This window comes from Mobula hypostoma, chromosome 13, assembly GCF_963921235.1.
Source record: "Mobula hypostoma chromosome 13, sMobHyp1.1, whole genome shotgun sequence".
Lineage (NCBI taxonomy): Eukaryota > Metazoa > Chordata > Chondrichthyes > Myliobatiformes > Myliobatidae > Mobula > Mobula hypostoma.
In genome coordinates this window covers 56,731,796-56,750,476 of record NC_086109.1, presented here as the reverse complement: position 1 = coordinate 56,750,476, position 18,681 = coordinate 56,731,796, and the positions used below count along the sequence as shown (strand labels likewise).

At 42.2% G+C, this 18,681-nt stretch overlaps 1 protein-coding gene across 7 annotated transcripts in view; it reads right to left on the bottom strand.

Moving 5' to 3' along the window:
* Positions 1-18,681, bottom strand: part of cgnl1 (cingulin-like 1) — a 218,847-nt gene that overhangs the window by 55,156 nt on the left and 145,010 nt on the right. For all 7 annotated transcript variants that reach the window (XM_063065732.1, XM_063065731.1, XM_063065735.1 and 4 more), the window contains exons 13-14: positions 5,935-6,096; positions 5,168-5,257 (exon numbers count right to left, since the gene is read on the bottom strand). In XM_063065732.1, coding sequence (XP_062921802.1) covers positions 5,168-5,257; positions 5,935-6,096 — 252 coding nt within the window. The remainder of the gene's footprint in view (positions 1-5,167; positions 5,258-5,934; positions 6,097-18,681) is intronic.

The window sequence follows — 18,681 nt, the reverse complement described above, 5'->3', positions numbered from 1 at the left end:
AGTTCATCAGTCTGATGACCTGGTGGAAGAAGCTGTCCCGGAGTCTGTTGGTCCTGGCTTTTGTGCTGCAGTACCGTTTCCTGGATGGTAGCAGCTGGAATAGTTTGTGGTTGGGGTGACTGGGGTCCCCAGTGATCCTTCAGGCCCTTTTTACATACCTGTCTTTGTAAACATCCTGAATAGTGGGAAGTTCACATCTACAGATGCGCTGGGCTGTCTGCATCACTCTCTGCAGAGTCCTGCGATTGAGGGAAGTACAGTTCCCATACCAGGCAGTGATGCAGCCAGTCAGGATGCTCTCAATTGTGCCCCTGTACAAAGTTCTTAGGAATTGGGGGCCCATACCAAATTTCTTCAACTGTCTGAGGTGAAAGAGGTGCTGTTGTACCTTTTTCACCATACAGCCGTATGTACAGACCATGTGAGATCCTCAGTGATGTGTATGCCAAGGAAAGTAAAGCTGTTCACCCTCTCAACTCCAGATCCATTGATGTCAATGGAGGTTAGCCTGTCTCTATTCTGCCGGTAGTCCACAACCAGCTCCTTTGTTTTTGCGACATTGAGTTGTTTTCTTGATACCAGACGACTTCTCTGTAGGCTGCCTTGGTATTATTTGAGATTAGGCCAAGCCATGTAGTATCCATTAAAACTCAATCTCACCAATAAAATCCTGCTGATTGTAATGGGCAAACCTAGGTGATCTCACACGACCTTTCCCTGCACAGAGCTTTACAACTGTGAGCTGGGGTTCTGGATCACAACTCTGTAGCTCTCAAAACTACCCTATGTATCCTCAACTCTAGTCATCTTATCAATAAACCCAAGTGCTTCTGGAGGAAATCCAGATCTTGCCAACTCTTCAGCTACTGGACCCTTGCTGGGTAAAATTTAAAAGAGCCATTTAGTGCTTAGTGGAATGCAACGTTAGCACAATAGAACCTTGCCTCATCTAGCACCCACATGCATCCGAGATAACTACACTGCGGTACTCAAAAGCTGGAAGTGATTATTCCCATATGAAGGCTCTGGAAAAAGCCCAAGGCAAAATACATTCTTTTCTTTTGAACAATAAAGAAGAATTCATTAAGTGTAAAATATGGCAGCCATTATAATTATCTGTATTCTAAATATGGTATTGAGTAAAATAATGATATTAATATTAACCACAAAGGCTGGAAAATCTTCCTTCTGCCAGACACAGATAAATAATTTATTGAGAGTCAGCCCTTAGTTTAATCAGGAATCAATCTATTAGCTAAAATTAAAAGACTTTTAAGTAAATATACGTGCTCATTTCACATCACTTCCTTCAATTGAGAGGTTTCAGTGCTGAAATGGACCGAGTCAATGTCCAGGAGCTCACATTCTGGAAGGAATAAAGACTCAATGCACATGCAACTACTGATTTCACCATAACCAGCAGGAAGGTTCTGTTGCTGATCGAGGTGTAGAATCAACAATAATAATTTTAGGGCTCATACAGCCGGAGCATGAAGTGTATGAAGGCTAGAAATGTTTTTTCTCTCCACCTTCACTATGGATCAGGTCGCCATCAAATCAACGGCTCCCAGTGTAGTGCCAAGTCAGGCCAATTGGCTACTTCCTACAGAAATGCAACTCCACCCAACTATTTTTACATTAATGGTCCTCAATAACACTAGCAACTCACCATAATACTTCCAGTCAGTGGCACTTGTTGCTGACCTTAAGGAAAGTCCTCCATGAAGGTCTAGTGAGATTTCAGAAAGCATTTTCAGGGTACATTCAAAAGGCTTACTTTATCAGTCCCTGAAATTCAAATCAGTTCAATTAAGTTCCATTAATGTCATGGGAGATGGATGCTTGTGAAGATGTACTACATCTCTGATGGCAACATTAGGGTATGCGCCAAGTCACAAGACTCCCAAAATCCCTGCCCATTCCCGAGTAACAATAGCAAACTCCAACAGTTTGCTGTGATTAGCACCAGAAATCCTGGACTCCGTGGAATCCTGCTCTACGATTTACCTGCTGTGTGTCTGACAGCAGTGATTAACCACGTGAAGCATGCTATTATCTACAGAGACCTCGGAAGCATTCGAAGCCTTATACATCATTTGAGATGAGCTCTGATTCCAGCTCACTTTTTTCCAATCTCCAGCCAAGATGTTGGGCACAAGTCTCCGGCCTGCCTCAGAGTTGTTTTCCCAATGTAACTGGGAGTTAGGTGCCTGAGATTCTGATGGGTAATGCGTCCAACTCTCATCACACGAGTGAAGGTCAATGCCAGACACTCAGGACTCTACCATAACAGATTAAACTGTCAAACTGATTTATTCTGTGGAGTTACTATAAAATATATAAACCTCCTAGTTGATTATTTTTTACAGAAATCAACTTAGAGTACCATTTTTTTTAAAAAGTTAAAAAAACAATGTTTTTAGCCAATTACTTTCATTTAATATCTGTTATTATTGTGCAAAGGAAGATCCCAAAAACAATAAAAACATAATGACCACTCCTAACCAGTTTCTAGTAATGGTGAAAAAGCACAATAATACTTGTTGAATAGTGCGATGGGTTAACTTACACTTCCATCAGACCCTCTGCTTAGCAACTCATTTGAAGGCAGAATGCAAAATCTGCTTGTACATGCACTGCTGCATTTATTGCAAGTAGCACAGAAGAGGAAGGAACGTAAGTTAAACACTGACCACGTAAGATAAGGCTTGTGTGGCACATCATCACCAGCATAAACTTTGTACTTACTATACCAAAACTGCCCTGGTAAATTCTATTCTAGTTACCTAATTTCTAAGCAGCAAGCAGGCACAAGTGGAATATCAAACTTCAGCCACCTTTTCGTTACCAAATTAGCATATCAATGTAAATTATCAGCCCTGTCCCCTTCAAACCCAGATTCTGCTCTCCACTGAAGACACAACTTCTATTTTCAAACTACTTACCCCAAGATATTTTACAAGTATACATCCACTCATTGTAAGAAGCAATGAGCACTGTCGTAATGAAATTGTGTTAAACTATCCACTTTCAACATTAAAATTGCATTTAGATTACAACTCTCAAAAATGGGCCAAGTAGTTATTTTGAACAGAATGGACACATTTCAGAAAAACACGAAGTCAGCAATGCAAAGAAGAATCTCCATACAAGCCACGATGTAAAATTATATTCAATTTACAAACTAATGGAAATTAAGTACAGTCCAATTTTAAATATTTTTGTGGAACAAGAAGTTCAAATCTCTCAACATGCAAAGTCAGGAGGAATGAAAGCTCTTTCCGTAATCTCCTGATTTAAAACCCATTGGAGGTGGAGGTTAAAAGGACTCCTTTGATTGCATGCCAGAAGATTAACTGACAGAATGACAATGTAAAATTCTGTAACTCATGAATAGTTTATTCTCTGAGTTGGCAACTAATCAATGGAAATAAACAGCTCTTAAACAAGGCATGGAATCAGCTGGAGAGATGCTGGCTGCTAGCTGCACTATTTGGACATATTAGAAATCCAAACTTGCTTGATCATTCTATATGAGTGAAGAAACAGTTTTCCCTTTGACATATAACATTTCAAAACAATATTATGCAGGAACAATAAACCTTTAATGTTGTGGGCTAAGCAGTGATTCAGTCTAGGGATGGATTGGAAGGGCAGATATAGTCAGTACTTCTGCGTAGAAACTCTACACACAACAGTACTTTGGTGAAAATGGAGATTGCTAGTAATCAGTGGCAGAGCTAAATATTCATAAAATAATCTGCAGATGCTGGGGTCAAAGCAACACTCACAACACGCTGGAGGAACTCAGCAGGTCGGGCAGCATCCGTGGAAATGATCAGTCAACGTTTCCGACCGGAACCCTTCGTCAAGACTGAAGAGGGAAGGGGCAGAGGCCCTGTAAAGAAGATGGGGGGAGGGTGGGAAGGAGAAGGCTGGTAGGTTCCAGGTGAAAAACCAGTAAGGGGAAAGATAAAGGGGTGGGGGGACTAAATATTCCTCTCTCAGCTCTGTTACATCACTGGTAGCCGGCCCAAACTGAAACTGATACACTATTAATGACAACTATAGCCTTCACCATTCATACTGGTTGCACCATCATTATTTAAGCACATCTATAATCTAGTATTACCAAAGGATTTAAAACTACAGCCAAGTTAGCTCAGTCAATGTGAAAGTGAGGTGATCTAACAAGTCATTTTAAAGGCTTTTGAACCAAAAATGGAGGAATTCCACTTTGCTGTTAAACCCATTTTACTAAGCCGCCAATAAAAGTAAAGCTTGAAGATAATGCAACCTGTATTGTGCCCCTCATTCATGTGGCCTTACATAAAGGTACTGCTTACAATGAACACATTGAGAACAGAGAGGGACAAATTACAGAATAACAACTCTACTTCCAGTATTCCAGTATTGGGGACGCAGGGTCACAACAGGTTCTGAGGGTAAGAATGGGTCAAAGAGGACCCAAACAGAATGGCAGAGCAAGCCCTGGCACAAATGGAATATTTTGTTAGACACATTTGGATTTTTTCCCCACATTTTTATTAGAGGAGAAATGAGCCTAGTGCTTTTTTTAAATTAACATAATTGTGCTTTTCGTTTGTACTGCATCAGATCCAGAGTAACAATTATTTTTATTCGCCTTTACAGTTTTGTGCAGGAAATGACATTTAACAATCTTGGTATTGAGATTATAAAGACCATAAACAAACATATCAGACAAGGAGAGTGTTGGCATTTACTGCATTGTTTATGAGTGAAGCTGCCTGCTGCAAATCTGCATCTTTCCAGAAATAGTTACTGAACTTCACCCATTAACATGGCCTTGTGTAGAATACATTAATCTACACAACCAATTTTTTTTTTTAAAGCATCATGACTACACATTATCCCAAATGCAATAATGGCAAGTTGTGAACAGGTTTCACGGAAGCAGGGGGCATCAATCTACGACTGGAATTCAATATTAATACCTGAAATTTTATCAGTTACTTTGCCAGCTTGTTTTTGTTTTGATTTGCTATCCTCTAGATTTCTTTTTACTAGATTGACCGGCAGGATATTCACAGTATCATGAGGCAAATTCCTATACCATTGATTAAACAGCAATTTCAACTGCACCTTGTCCAATCCATTATCTAGCTACTTCAGCAGCCTTAGTTACCTGCTCTCTGTCTCTATTGATGCGATCTGTCAGAAGATCCGAATTGTTTCTCTCCTCTTCCAGCTCCATCTCCAAATCCACCAGTTTATCCTGCAAACATGAATCAGGTTGAAGTGGAAACAGCAACCACCACTCCCACAAATCAGCTTCACCTACTATCGACAGGCTTAGCATTAGGTTTCAATATTGGTTCTGGTGTTCAAAGCCATTCAATCTTTAGAGCCGATGTATTGATTAATGAACAAATACTTTAGAGTGAAGGTACTTCTCAAAAAATATGCAAAAAGATGCAAGAATTAATAGAAGTAATTCTATATAGCAACTTTCTAAAATATAAATATGAATGTAATGAAACTAACATGTCCTTTATTATTTTTAAATGGTTAGAACTATTTAATATTTGGTCATAAGCAAATATAAAGTATAAAGTATAAACAGCATTTCCGGATTTTAATGTCAATACTTAAACATGCTTCCATTTTTCAACTTCTGATAATACATGGGATTGTATGAACCCAATAGATTGAATGGCCTCCTAAGTCATCAAAGAGCAGGGAAAGAAGTCAAAAAGCAAACAAACCAAAAAACATATAGTCACCCATTTAAGGCACACCAGTTCTTAGGAAGGTCAATTAAACTTTTGATTGTGTGGTTCAGTTTAAAATTAGCTACACAGTCAGGTGCAGTCCTGTGACATTTTCAGCTTGTCCTATATCAGGAAGTCAGAGCTAAATGTTAAGATAAAGTTGCTCAGAAGCTCTACTCACCTCTATTTGCTTGACCTGCCGTGCTCGATCATCGACACAATGCATTTTACTTTCAAGGTCTCGCTCCAGGTCGCTGACGTTCTGCCTCAGCTGCTGGCTCTTCAGAAGTGCTTCATCACGCTCTTGGGAACAGTCTTCCAACTCCTCACACAGGCGCCGTACCTGCACCAAAACACCCCGACAACATCGACAGTTTAGCAAAAAAAATTACATCTGCTGGAAAGTAAATTACAAATAGAAAATCCTGTTACTGTTGAATATTACAGCTCGGGCGTCAGAGTTTGGAATCCAATTCCAACGCCATATGTAAGGGGTCTATACGTCCTTCCCGGGGAATGCACGGGTTGCATATGTAAGGGGTCTATACCAGCGGTCCCCAACCGCCGGGCCACGGACCGGTACCGGGCCGCAAAGCATGCGCTACCGGGCTGCAGCGAAACGATAAGATTTGGCGATATGAGTCAGCTGCACCTTTCCTCATTCCCTGTCACGCCCACTGCTGAGCCTTTACACACACGAGGTCAATACCCGCGCGTCATCCATGTCAGCACGGGAAGGAGATCAACTCCTCGAGCTTGTAAATGACGACGGGCTGAAAAGTGTTTGACATAACATCTCTGCCGGCATTCCGGATCAAAGTCAAGGCTGAATATGCTGAGATAGCTACGGAAGCACTGAAAACATTGCTTCCATTTCCAATGTGTCTCTGCGATGAATGTAACGAAAACTAAATTGCGGAATAGACTGGACATAAGGAACTCCCTTCGAGTATCGCTGTCTCCCATCACCCCTCGATGGCACTGTCTTGTTGCAGGGAAACAAGTATTCAGCCCAGGGCTCCCACTGATTCAGCGATATTGGTGCGTTTCAATGATTTTATATGTTCATACGAGGAAAATATGCGCCGTATGTTTAATATCCAAACGTTACTTAAAATGTTATGATGCTATTATAAGTGACTTATATAACCATATAACAATTACAGCACGGAAATAGGCGATCTCGGCCCTTCTAGTCCGTGCCGAAAGCTACTCTCACCTAGTCCCACCGACCTGCACTCAGCCCATAACCCTCCATTCCTTTCCTGTCCATATACCTATCCAATTTTTCTTTAAATGATAATATCGAACCTGCCTCTACCACTTCTACTGGAAGTTCTTTCAACACATACTTCAAGCTCCCCGTCCTCCCCTGATGATTGACTTATCACTATACTCATGCGAGGAAAATAAGCGCTATGTGTTACCAATATTCCGATCGTGATTAACACCCCCCCACCCCCACCCCTGAACAGAATCGGTAAAAACGGTTTGCAGAGAATAATATCAGCAGGTACACGCATGCGCAATGGTGCCCGCGCAAGGCTTCATGGTCATTGTAGTCTTTCTCGGGGCAAACACTACTCTTGTCCGTTGGCAACCCTACCCGCCCCCGGGTCGGCCGGTCCACAAGAATATTGTCAATCTTAAACCGGTCCGCAGCGCAAAAAAAGTTGGGGACCCCTGGTCTATACGTCCTTCCCGGAGAACACATGGGTTGTCTCCAGCTGCTCCGGTTTCTTCCCACAGCGCAAGATGTACAGGTTAGTAGGCTAACTGGTCGTTGTAATCGTCCCATGATTAGGCTAGGAAGATGAGCTCAAAGAGCTGTAAGGACCTATTCTAACTAAAAAAAAATAAATGAACTGCAATAAAACAACCTACACAGAACTGTATGGCATGAGAATAGGCCCTTCGGTCCACAATGCTTTTTAACTTTTAAAAACTATTTCTCCTTGGTGTTTAAAGAGTAAAAATTTATAATTGCTCAGGAGACAAGGGAAAAAGTGGAGATGCTCTGGCGAACATTCATATTACCAGGGCAGAGATATTTGCTGCTTTTTAGCGCATTGAGGTGAATAAATCCCCAGCATCTGACCACGTGCATCCTCGGACCTTGGAAAAGAAATTGTGGAGACCCTTGAAGAGCTATTTGCTTCATCATTTGCGACTGGTGAAGTTCCTGAATGCTGGAAGGTGGCTAATGTCATACTGTTGTTTAAAAAGGATAGCAAGGACAAATCAGGGAACAAGTCAGGCTGATCAGCCAGTGGGGAAGATACTGGAACGAATTCTGAGGAGCAGGGTCTATAAGCATTTGGATAGTCAGAGTCGGAAAAGGAGTCAGAATGGCATTGTATGTAAGAAGCCGTGCTTAATGAACCTTTACGAGTTTCTTTGAAGAGGAAACCAGAAAGATAGATGAGGGTACAATGGTGGACTTTGCATATTTGGACTTTAGCAAAGCCCTTGACAAAGGTCTGGAAGGTTAGGCAGACATCCCACCTCTCCCGGAAGTTCCAGGAGTCTCCCGCAAATTGATGGTGCTACCTCTCTGAAATGAGTTTTTGCAGGGTGGAATCTATGGAAAGCTAGTTAGATGGATTCAACATTTGCTCCGAGGTGGGAAGCAGAACATGGTGGTTGAAGGTTGTTTCTCAGAGCAGAGAGTGTTGACTAGTGGTGTGCCACGAATATCAGCACAGGGACCCTTGTTATTCGGTGTTTACATGAAAGAGTTGGATGTTAATGCATAAGAATTGATGAGCAAGGTTGCAGACAACATAAAGTTAGGAGATGTTATTGGTAGTGAAGAAGCAATGTGGACATGTGATGAAGGACAACGGACATTGCGCTGTCCCAGGTCAGTGGGTTCCAGTATCAGATACCCACACAAGCAAGAGGCTCGAGGGCGAGTGAGTCAGTAAGCCCAGAGTTTGAGGCCTGGAGTTCGGGGTCCACATCAACACCTCATCCAAGGGTCAATACCAAAGGTTCAAAGCCCAAAGTTGATCAGAAGTCCGGAAGTGAAGCCTAGTAGCCGAAGCCTAGATACTGAAGGCTCAGAGGCCTATTTTTGGGGTTGGAGGACTGTGGGTAAGTGGGAGGGAGGAAAGGGTCTTGTTTTGCTGCTCCTGTCTTTTTGCTTGCTGTGTTGTGCCAAGCATTGTGGGTAAACGATGTTGGCACAGGAATGTGTGAAATCACTTGCAGGGTGCCCACAGCACACTCTTTATCGTATTGTGTGTTGGTGGTTAATGCAAACAACCATTTCCACTGTATGGTCACATGTGCATGTGATAAAAAATCTGAATCTGAAGGGGGTTTCGATCAGTTGGGGGAGAGTGGCAAATGGATTTCAAAACAGATTAAAGTGAGGCGATGCATAGCATGGAATTTATACTATGAATGGTAGGGCCCTAGGGAGCGTAATGGAACACTCTATTAGTTCGTTGAAAGGAGAATCAAAAGTAGACTGGGTGTTGAACAAGGTGTTTAGCATGCTGGCTGTCAGTCAGAGCATTAAGTACAGGCGTTGGGATATCATGTTGCAGTTGTACAAGTCGTCGGTGAGGCTGCACTTGAAGTACCGTCTCCATGTTATAGGAAAGATGTGGCTAACTGGAAAGAGTGCAGAAAAGATTTATGAGGAAGTTGGCAGGACTGAGGGGCCTGAGTTACAGGGAGAGGTAAGCTAGGCTAGGTCCTTACTCTTTGTAACACAGGAGAATGAGGGGCCACCTTATAGAAAGGTGTAATATTATGAGGCATAGATAGCGTGGATGGAAACAGGTTTTGCCCAGATTAGGGGAGTCCAAACTAGGGAGCACATCATAAACATGAGAAAACCTGCAGATGCTGGAAATCCAAAGCAACTTCAGTCCTGATGAAGGGTCTTGGCCCAAAACGTTGACTGTTCACTCTTTTCCACAGATGCTGCGTAGCCTGCTGATTCCTCCAGCAATTTGTGTGTGTTGTTATGTTTAGGAATGATGAGGGAAAATTTTAAAAGCGAGCTGGGGTGCAACATTTTCACACAGAGTGGTGAGTGTATACAATGAGCTGCCAGAGAAAGCAGCTGATACAGGTGCAATAGAATCATTAAGAAGCACTTGGATAGATGGTTTAGAGAGATAAGAACTGAATGTAGTATATTGGGACTAGCTGGACAGGCACTGTGATGGGACTGCCTGGGCCAAAGGGCCGTAACTATGCTCGGTGACACACTGCCTGTCCGATCTGAATCCCTTCGTTCCTTGTGCATTCATCTGCTTATCTTAACAGCCTCTTAAACACCACTATCGGATCTGCTTCAACCAGTCTCACTGCCAACCCACTGTGTGTAAAAGAAGAAGCTTGCTCCAGACATCTCCTTTATCATTTCCCCTCGCAATGTAAATGCATGTCCTCTAATATTTGATATTGCTACCCTTGGGAGGAAGACTATCTCTTCTCTCAGAGCTTTATGGATCAAGTGCAATTTTTATAGGTTAAAATTGATTTCATCTTCTATCATTTTGATGATTATTGCCATATTATTAACTTAAATATAAAAAGAAAAAGCTTTTTTTTGTGAATGACAGCAAGAACACACAAGAGTCAACTTTGGTTCCATCGAAAAGCTTGTAGCCTGAGAGCTGTGAATTCAAAGCCATTCTGAACATGAGCACTGCACTGTACAGAATGGAAAGAGTGCATTACTGTCAGAGTTACCACCGTGTTGTTAAACCAAGGTCACAGAGCCATATTACGAGAGAGTGTGGCACCATTCGAAGAGGAGCAAAGGCATTCACCCTGGTCTACACATATCATTCAAATTATGCTATAAAACATCTAAATATATCACAAAATGTGGAAAACAAGATTCATCTAAATCCTATACTATTTCACTCAAGGAGTGTGTGGAGCATAATTTACAAAGCTTGTAGAATGTCACATTTAAACCAGTTATACTCTCGCTCTGGAATAACGCTGAGATATGCATTGGGAAAAGAATGGTGTACTGGAAAGAATGGAAGATTAAAGGTGTAAATACAGTAGGTGATCTCTATGAGAATGGGATTTTTATGTCATATGTGGATTTGCAGAGGAAATATAACTTTGTAGATAAAGGGAATTTTTGGGAGTATTTACAAATATGACATTGCATTAGTAGCATATTCAAGAATGGTGACCCACAAAGTAACCCTTTAACTGAACACTTTACATTACCACTGGAAGTTCATAAAGCATCAGTGTTTTATAAAATGTTCAAGCACTCTGTGGGTGAACCGTGTAACAATCTCAAAGTAGTATGGCAGAAGGATCTTGGAAGCGATATTGAAGATAATGAGTAGTTAAATATTTTATCAAATGTGGGTAGACATATTAGGGAAGCGAGATGGAAATTTATTCAGTATAAGATAGTGCACAGATATTATTGATCACCAGTTAGACTCTACAAAATGGGGATTGTTGATAATAATTTATGCTGGGAATGTAAAAATGAGGTGGGCACATATTTTCACATGATTTGGGAGTGTTCCATGGTTCGTCCATTTTGGTGTAAAGTTCTTGATTTGTTGGGGAATTGATCGGGTTCCACACTGCCCTTGTGCCCACGGTTTTGTCTCCTGGGTGACAGGACAATGATACCTAATGTAAACAATGACAAATTTACTATTTTAAAGGTGGGTCTCATCACAGCTGCAAGAATTATATTGCAAAACTTGAAAAAACCCAGATTTCCGACTGTGAAAGAATGGACTGAGGAAATGATTAAGATTTCATCATATGAACACATGTTGGGAAGAATTAACAATGAGGGAAAAGTGCAAGACACATGGGATCGATTTTGGTTGTATGTTAATTTAAACTTAAATTAGAACTTCTTTCTGTTTCTAAGTTTTATTTGTTTTCCTGTCATGGGATGGTGTACTGTATCTGCTCTATAATATGCCGTGCTGCTTTGTAAAATAAGAATAAATAATAATAAAAATTTGAATTACAAAAAAAATCTAAATAGTAATTTAGCTCAACTCCATAGGGCCTCACTCTGTGCAAGTTAATGAGGCAGCTCTGCATTCCCAGAAAAATCATAGTTATAGAATGGTTATAACACATTTGGCCCGAGTGTCTGCCAGCTCCCTACAGAATAGTCCTCATCTTTCCCAGCACTTCTACAGCTAATGTTTCTTCAACTACATTAAATAACATTGTGATCACTGCATGCACCATCTCAAAGTTTCTAAAGAAATAAAAATTGTACCAAGTCCCAAAGAGTTTCACAAACAATTAATTACTTTTGAAGTGAGCCACAATTGTGCTTTGGGAAACCATGTAGCCAATTCTCTGCAAAGTGACAATAATCCAAAAGATGGTTTCAAGTAAAGGTGATTCAGGCTAAACATTGATCAGGACCCCCTGAATTCATTATAATACTAGCAGCACTTTGGAGAATATACAGGCCTTTAATTTAACATCATATCCAAAAGGGGCACCCCTAAGACTACCACACTATTAGTGCAGATGCCAGTGTCTCTCTAGAAGCTGTACTCAAGTCTCTGGAAGGGAAGGGGAACTGAAAATGGAACCTAATAGAACAAGGGTTCGAAGGAGTTCATGAAATCGATTCCAGAATTGAAAGGTATATCATAAGAAGAGCGTTTGATGGCTCTGCCTGCACTCACTGGAATTCAGAAGATTGAAAGGTGGGGGGTCTCATTAAAATCTATTGAAGAGTGAAATGCATTGATAGAGTGGATGTGGAGAGGATGTTTCCTCTGGTGGGGGAGTCTAGGACTAGAGGACAGCCTCAAAATAGAAGGACATGCCAGAGAGTGGTGAATCTGTGGAATTCATTCCCAGAGGTGGCTGTGGTAGCCAAGTCATTGTGTATATTTAAGGCAGAGGTTGACAGACTCTTGATTAGTCAGGACGCGAAGGGATACGGGGAGAAGGCAGGAGATTGGGGCTGAGAGGAAAATGGATCAGCTACGATGAAATGGCAGAGCAGACTTGATGGGCCAAATGGCCTAATTCTGCTCCTATATCTTATGGTCTTATGGTAAGGTGGAATACCGGCCTCGCACAGAAATGGGTGAACTGCAAAATAATCATTATGATGTCAAACAAAATATTTCACCTGTTCAAAAATTGCTGTTTCCAACGGCTGAGCTGTTGTAATTGTATAGTTCAAGCACACGTGGAAATGCCAAGCACTCGTACTCACGCTTCAGGCCTTCTGAAGGAACAGGCTCTGAACAGCAATCTCAGGGAAGAGGGAATTACGAACCAATTGAGCCTCTGCTGCGGAAACTATGAATAATTTTTGCCCCAATAGAGAAATCCCAGCTGCAGCCAACAGATGGCAGTAACATGACAAGTCTTTCCTAGAACCTTGTTTACACTGATAGTACAATTCACTGTTTCACTGAACAGCTCCTTGGCCCTCAGCAAGTACCTCATCCACTGTTCTCACAGGACTGCAACATATGTTAGTTCATAGACGATCTGAACTGAATTTAAAACAACCACATCCCTTGTCAGCACGGTACAGATTCCACAACAAACAGGCTGTTTGCAACACAGAGATGAACTGATCCAATGCAGGTAACACAGGAAGGGGAAAATTACACAGCACATTAGTGGCATGACCTTGGTCACTGAGACTATATTGGGAAATGCAATGTTTCAAAACAAACTGCAGAAAATTTATTTGCAAAATAACTTTTTGGGGACATTGGAGATGCTGGCAAAGACCGTACAGACTGGTCTGCCTCAAATACCACAAGACCATAGGACACAGGAACAGAATTAGGCCCTTCACTCCATCACATCTGCTCTGCATTCAATAGCTTGTTTTCCCTCTCAACTGTATTCTCCTGTCTTCTTCCCATAACCTTTGATGCCCTACTAATCAAGAACTGATGAACCTCCTCTTTAAATATACCCAAAGGCTTAGCCTCCTCAGCTATCTGTAGCTATGAATTCCACAGATTCACCACCTTCTAGCTAAAGAAATTCCTCCTCATCTCAGTTTGAAATGGACACTTTTCTATTGTGAGGCTTCATCCTTGCATTTCAGGACTGGAAACATCCTCTCCGTGTCCACTCAACCTCAGCCGTTCAATATTTTACACTTTGAGTCATCTCAGTTTCTCTCTGCACTGCCGCCAACTGTGTCTGCAGCAACCTATGTCCCGATGTCCTGAATTCTCCCCCAGGACCTGGTCAACTCTTCTGATGTAATCCAGTTTAAACTACCAACACCATGCAAGTCCCAGAAAGGCCATTCAGCCGTTCAGACTGTGTTGCACACTTCTGCTCTCAATGTTTCCCCTGCCTTCTATCACACTGGAATTCGTGAATTAGCTATCTTCATGGCAGGGAATTTGAACCAATCGTTAACCACACCAAAGTATGAAAGCAGTGCCCTGATAAGGGTCCTGGAGCACTTTGCTGTGCTTCTCTGAACTTGCACCAGTGACAGAGCTATCTACTCCCAATGAGGTTAGAGTGCCCTTGGGAAGTTGGATGTCCTTCTTTGAAGGTACTCTCACTGGGCTGCTGGAGATGGAGTTCCAAGAAGCAGACCCAGTACTGATGTGGGAAAGTGACTGGCCTTTATTAATCAAAGTATTGGTACATTGGCCTTTATTAATCAAAGTATTGAGTATAAGAGCTGGAATGTTATGATGAGGTTGTATAAGGCATTGGTGAGGCCGAATCTGGAGTATTGTGTTCAGTTTTGGTCACCAAATTACAGGAAGGATATAAATAAGGTTGAAAGAGTGCAGGCAAGGTCTACAAGGATGTTGCCGGGACTTGAGAAACTCAGTTACAGAGAAAGGTTGAATAGGTTAGGACTTTATTCCCTGGAGCGTAGAAGAATGAGGGGAGATTTGATAGAGGTATATAAAATTATGATGGGTATTGATAGAGTGAATGCAAGCAGGCTTTTTCCACTGAGGCAAGGGGAGAAAAAAACCAGAGGACATGGGTTAAGGGTGAGGGGGGAAAAGTTTAAAGGGAACATTAGGGGAGGCTTCTTCACACGAGTGGTGGGAGTATGGAATGAGCTGCCAGATGAGGTGGTAAATGCGGGTTCTTTATTAACATTTAAGAATAAATTGGACAGGTACATGGATGGGAGGTGTATGGAGGGATATGGTCCATGTGCAGGTCAGTGGGATTAGGCAGAAAATGGTTCGGCACAGCCAAGAAGGGCCAAAAGGCCTGTTTCTGTGCTGTAGTTTCTATGGTTCTATATCTTTCCAAATCTGGATGATCAGTAGGTGATTAGTAAGTAGAAGGTAAGTAGTTGGCTTTTGTTGTTCTTGGTGGACACACGTCTGGGAAATACTGTTGCCTTGTTGATGGCAGGAAAACAATAGATTTTGAAGACAGCGCACAGTGCAACCAGTATGCCAGTGATAGGATGGTGGATAACGATTTCAATATTCATACTAAGTCTGAAGATGATTGAACAACTTAAATGCTGTTCACTTATGCAGGCAAGTGAAAAGTATCCCTATCACTCTACTCATGTGGATGGTGGAGAAGCTATGGACCACCAGTAGGCAAGTCACCTCTTACAGGATACCCAGCTGCAGATCTGCAACGATATTGATGTATCCAGTCTGGTTAAGCCTCAGGCTAAGGGTAATCCCTGAGATGTTGGTGGTGGGGGAATCATGCTTGTTGCACATGGGTCTATGTCTGGAACATATATGGTGTGAATGAATGCTCATTCCCACTTACACTGGACAACAAATTTTTTTCGAAACTGCTGCTTATCAGAACTTTTTTGTGTTTCTGATAGACCACTTCAGGTTGAACACAAATAGAATTTCGGACTACTTGCATCACGTAACAATTGGGAGAAACAAGAAATTAATTTTTATTGCATATAATGCATTTAATTGCATAAATATGCTGACACTTTGCAATATTTCAACTAAGCTAAAAGTGTTTTGTTGATGATTTTCGTTTGTCTCAGTGTTTCAGGCTTCTTACTTGTGTCCAATAATAATCAGCCAGCACTGATGGATTTCAGTTGGCCTGAAAGCGTTTCTTCACGACTGCAATGTCCTGGTGAAACCTTTTTCTGAGCTCATCACTGATAGCGCCAAGATTTGCAGGGAAGAAGTCTAAATGGGAATGCAGAAATCTTTAGTGATATGTTGCACTTCATGGTTTTGTATGCTTGCAGCATGTTGTCAACCAGTTGCATCTAGTTTGGTGCTCTGCAGTTGTCCAGAAAATTTTCAGCAACATTCTTGAATGCCTTCCATGTGATTTTCTCCAGTCCCACTAGAAGTTTTTTGATTTGCCTGTTGATGACCTGCTTGGTTTGTGAGCCAACAAAAATGCCTTCTTCAAACTTGGCATCAGGTAGTCTTCAAAAAAAATGGTGCATGATAGAGAATTTTTGTGGTGATTTGCATGATCAGCAGCCCAAAATCCATAAGATATACCCAAAAGTATTCAGGAAGTAAAATCTTTTTCGTCCAGTGTTATTGGTCTGTATCTGAAACCAGTGATTCTTCAGCTAATTATTTCAGTTAAATCCAAAATATAAAATCCAGTTAGAACAAATTTAACTCGTTAGCTTGTTGATGGGAGTACTGTGCAGACGCAACAGAAGCGTTTCCACGCAGATCCGATGAAGAGCTTTAAAAACCCAGTCTCTATTAAAAAGAGGTACTGTCTAGTGGAGCAGTCATCGTCAGAGAAGTCTGAGTCAGCGTAGTAAGGCTTGGCTCAGCAAAGTAAGTAGCTAAGTTCATTCCTTATTTCTTATTTAGATCTTGAGGGATATGTCTACCGAGCCAGTGCTCTGTTCTGGGTCCCAGATGTGGGATTTCCAGGAGACACCCAGCCTCCCCGATGGCCACATCTGCACCAGGTGCATTGAGATGCAGCTCCTTAGAGACAGTGTTAGGGAACTGGAGTTTCAGCTCGATGCCTTCAGCTTGTTAGGGAAAGTGAAGCAGTGATCGACAGGAGCTACAGGGAGGTAGTCACCCCAAGGCTACAGGAGACACATAAATGGGTGACTGTCAGGAGAGGGAAGGGAGGAAATCAGGTAGTGGAGAACACCCCTGTGGTTGTCCCTCTCAACAGTAAGTACTCCATTTTGAGTGCTGTTGGGGGGCGGAGTGGGAATAACCTACATGGGGGAAGCAACAGTGACTATTCTTCTGGCACGGAGTCTGGCCCTGTAGCTCGGAAGGGTAGGGAACTGAAGAGGATGGCAGCAGTGATAGGGAACTCGATAGTCAGGGCACAAATAGGTGATTCTGTAGATGCAAAAAGGAAACATGGACGGTAGTTTGCCTCCCAGGTGCCAGGGTCCGCAATGTTTCTGAATGCGTCCACAATAACCTGAAAAGGGAAGGAGTGCAGCCAGATGTCATGGTACATATTGGTACCAACGACATTGGTAGAAAAAAGGAGGTGGTCCTGAAAAAAGTATACAGGGAGTTAGGAAGAAAGCTGAGAGGCAGGATCTCAACTGTAGTAATCTCTGGATTGCTGCCTATGCCACGCGACAGTGAGGATAGGAATAGAATGAGGTGGCAGATAAATTCATGGCTGAAGAATTGGAGTGGGGGCAGGGGGCAGGGATTCAGATTTTTCAATAATTAGGATCTCTTCTGGGGCAGTGGTTAAGGCGTTCGTCTAGTTACCTTAAGGTTGCTAGTTTGAGCCTCAGCAGTAGCAGCATGTTTGGGTCCTTGAGCAAGGCACTTAATCACACATTGCTCTAGTCTGTGCGAGGAGTGGCGCCCCGCACAGACTTCCAATCTGCTCCTTGTAAGGCATGAAAATGGCTGACGCAGACTTCTCATGGTCTGAGTCAACGTTCCCTCCCCTCTGGGGCAGGTGGGACCTGTACAAAAGGGATGGGTTGCACTTGAATCCGAGGGGGACCAATATTCTTGCAGGCAGGTTTACTAGAGCTGTTGGGAGTGGATTAAATTAATATGGAGGGGGTGAAAACCAGGATGATAGAGCTGAGGATGAGCCAGCAGGTTTACAAGTAGATGATGGGTGTAACATAAATGTAAGGAAGGACAAGCCAATAATTGGGTACAAATGCAGACAAAGCAAAGAGTTAAATTATACCACAGTGGCAAAATTTAAAGGGGCAAAGAATGCAGGACTGAAGATGCTGTTTTTAAGTGCATGTAGCATTCGGAATAAGGTGGACAAACTCATGGCAAAATTAGAAATTGATCGGTATGATGTTGTGGGCATCACTGAGTCATGGCTGAAAGAAGGGCCTAGTTGGGGGCTTAACATTAAAGGATATACTTTGTATAGAAAGGACAGGTAGGAAGGCATAGGTGGTTGTATGCTTCTGTTGTTAAGCAATAGAATTACTTCTTTAGAAAGAGGTGACATGGGGTCAGAAAATGTTGAATCTTTGTGGGTGGAGTTAAAGAAACTGAAAAGGTAAAAAAAACATTTAGGGAATCATATATAGGCCTCCAAATAGTAGCGAAGATGTGGGGCTGAGATTGCAAAGGGAGCTGGAAAAGGCATGTAATAAGGGTAATGACACAATTGCAATGGGGGACTTCAACATGCAAGGGGATTGGGAAAATCCGGTTGGTATCGGATCGCAAGAGAGGGAATTGGTTGAATGTCTGCGAGATGGCTTTTTAGAGCAGCTTGTGCTTGAGCCTACTCGGGGAAAGGCTAGCTTAGATTGGGTGTTGTGTAATAACCCAGATCTTATTAGGGAGTTTAATGTAAAGGAACACTTAGGAGGAGGTGATCATAATATGATAGAATTCATACTGAAATTTGAGAGGGAGAAACATAAGTCACATGTATCAGTATCATAATGGAATAAAGGGAATTACAGGGGCATGAGAGAGGAGCTTGCCCAGGTGGATTGGAGGAGGATACTGGCAGGGATGATGGCAGAGCAGAGATG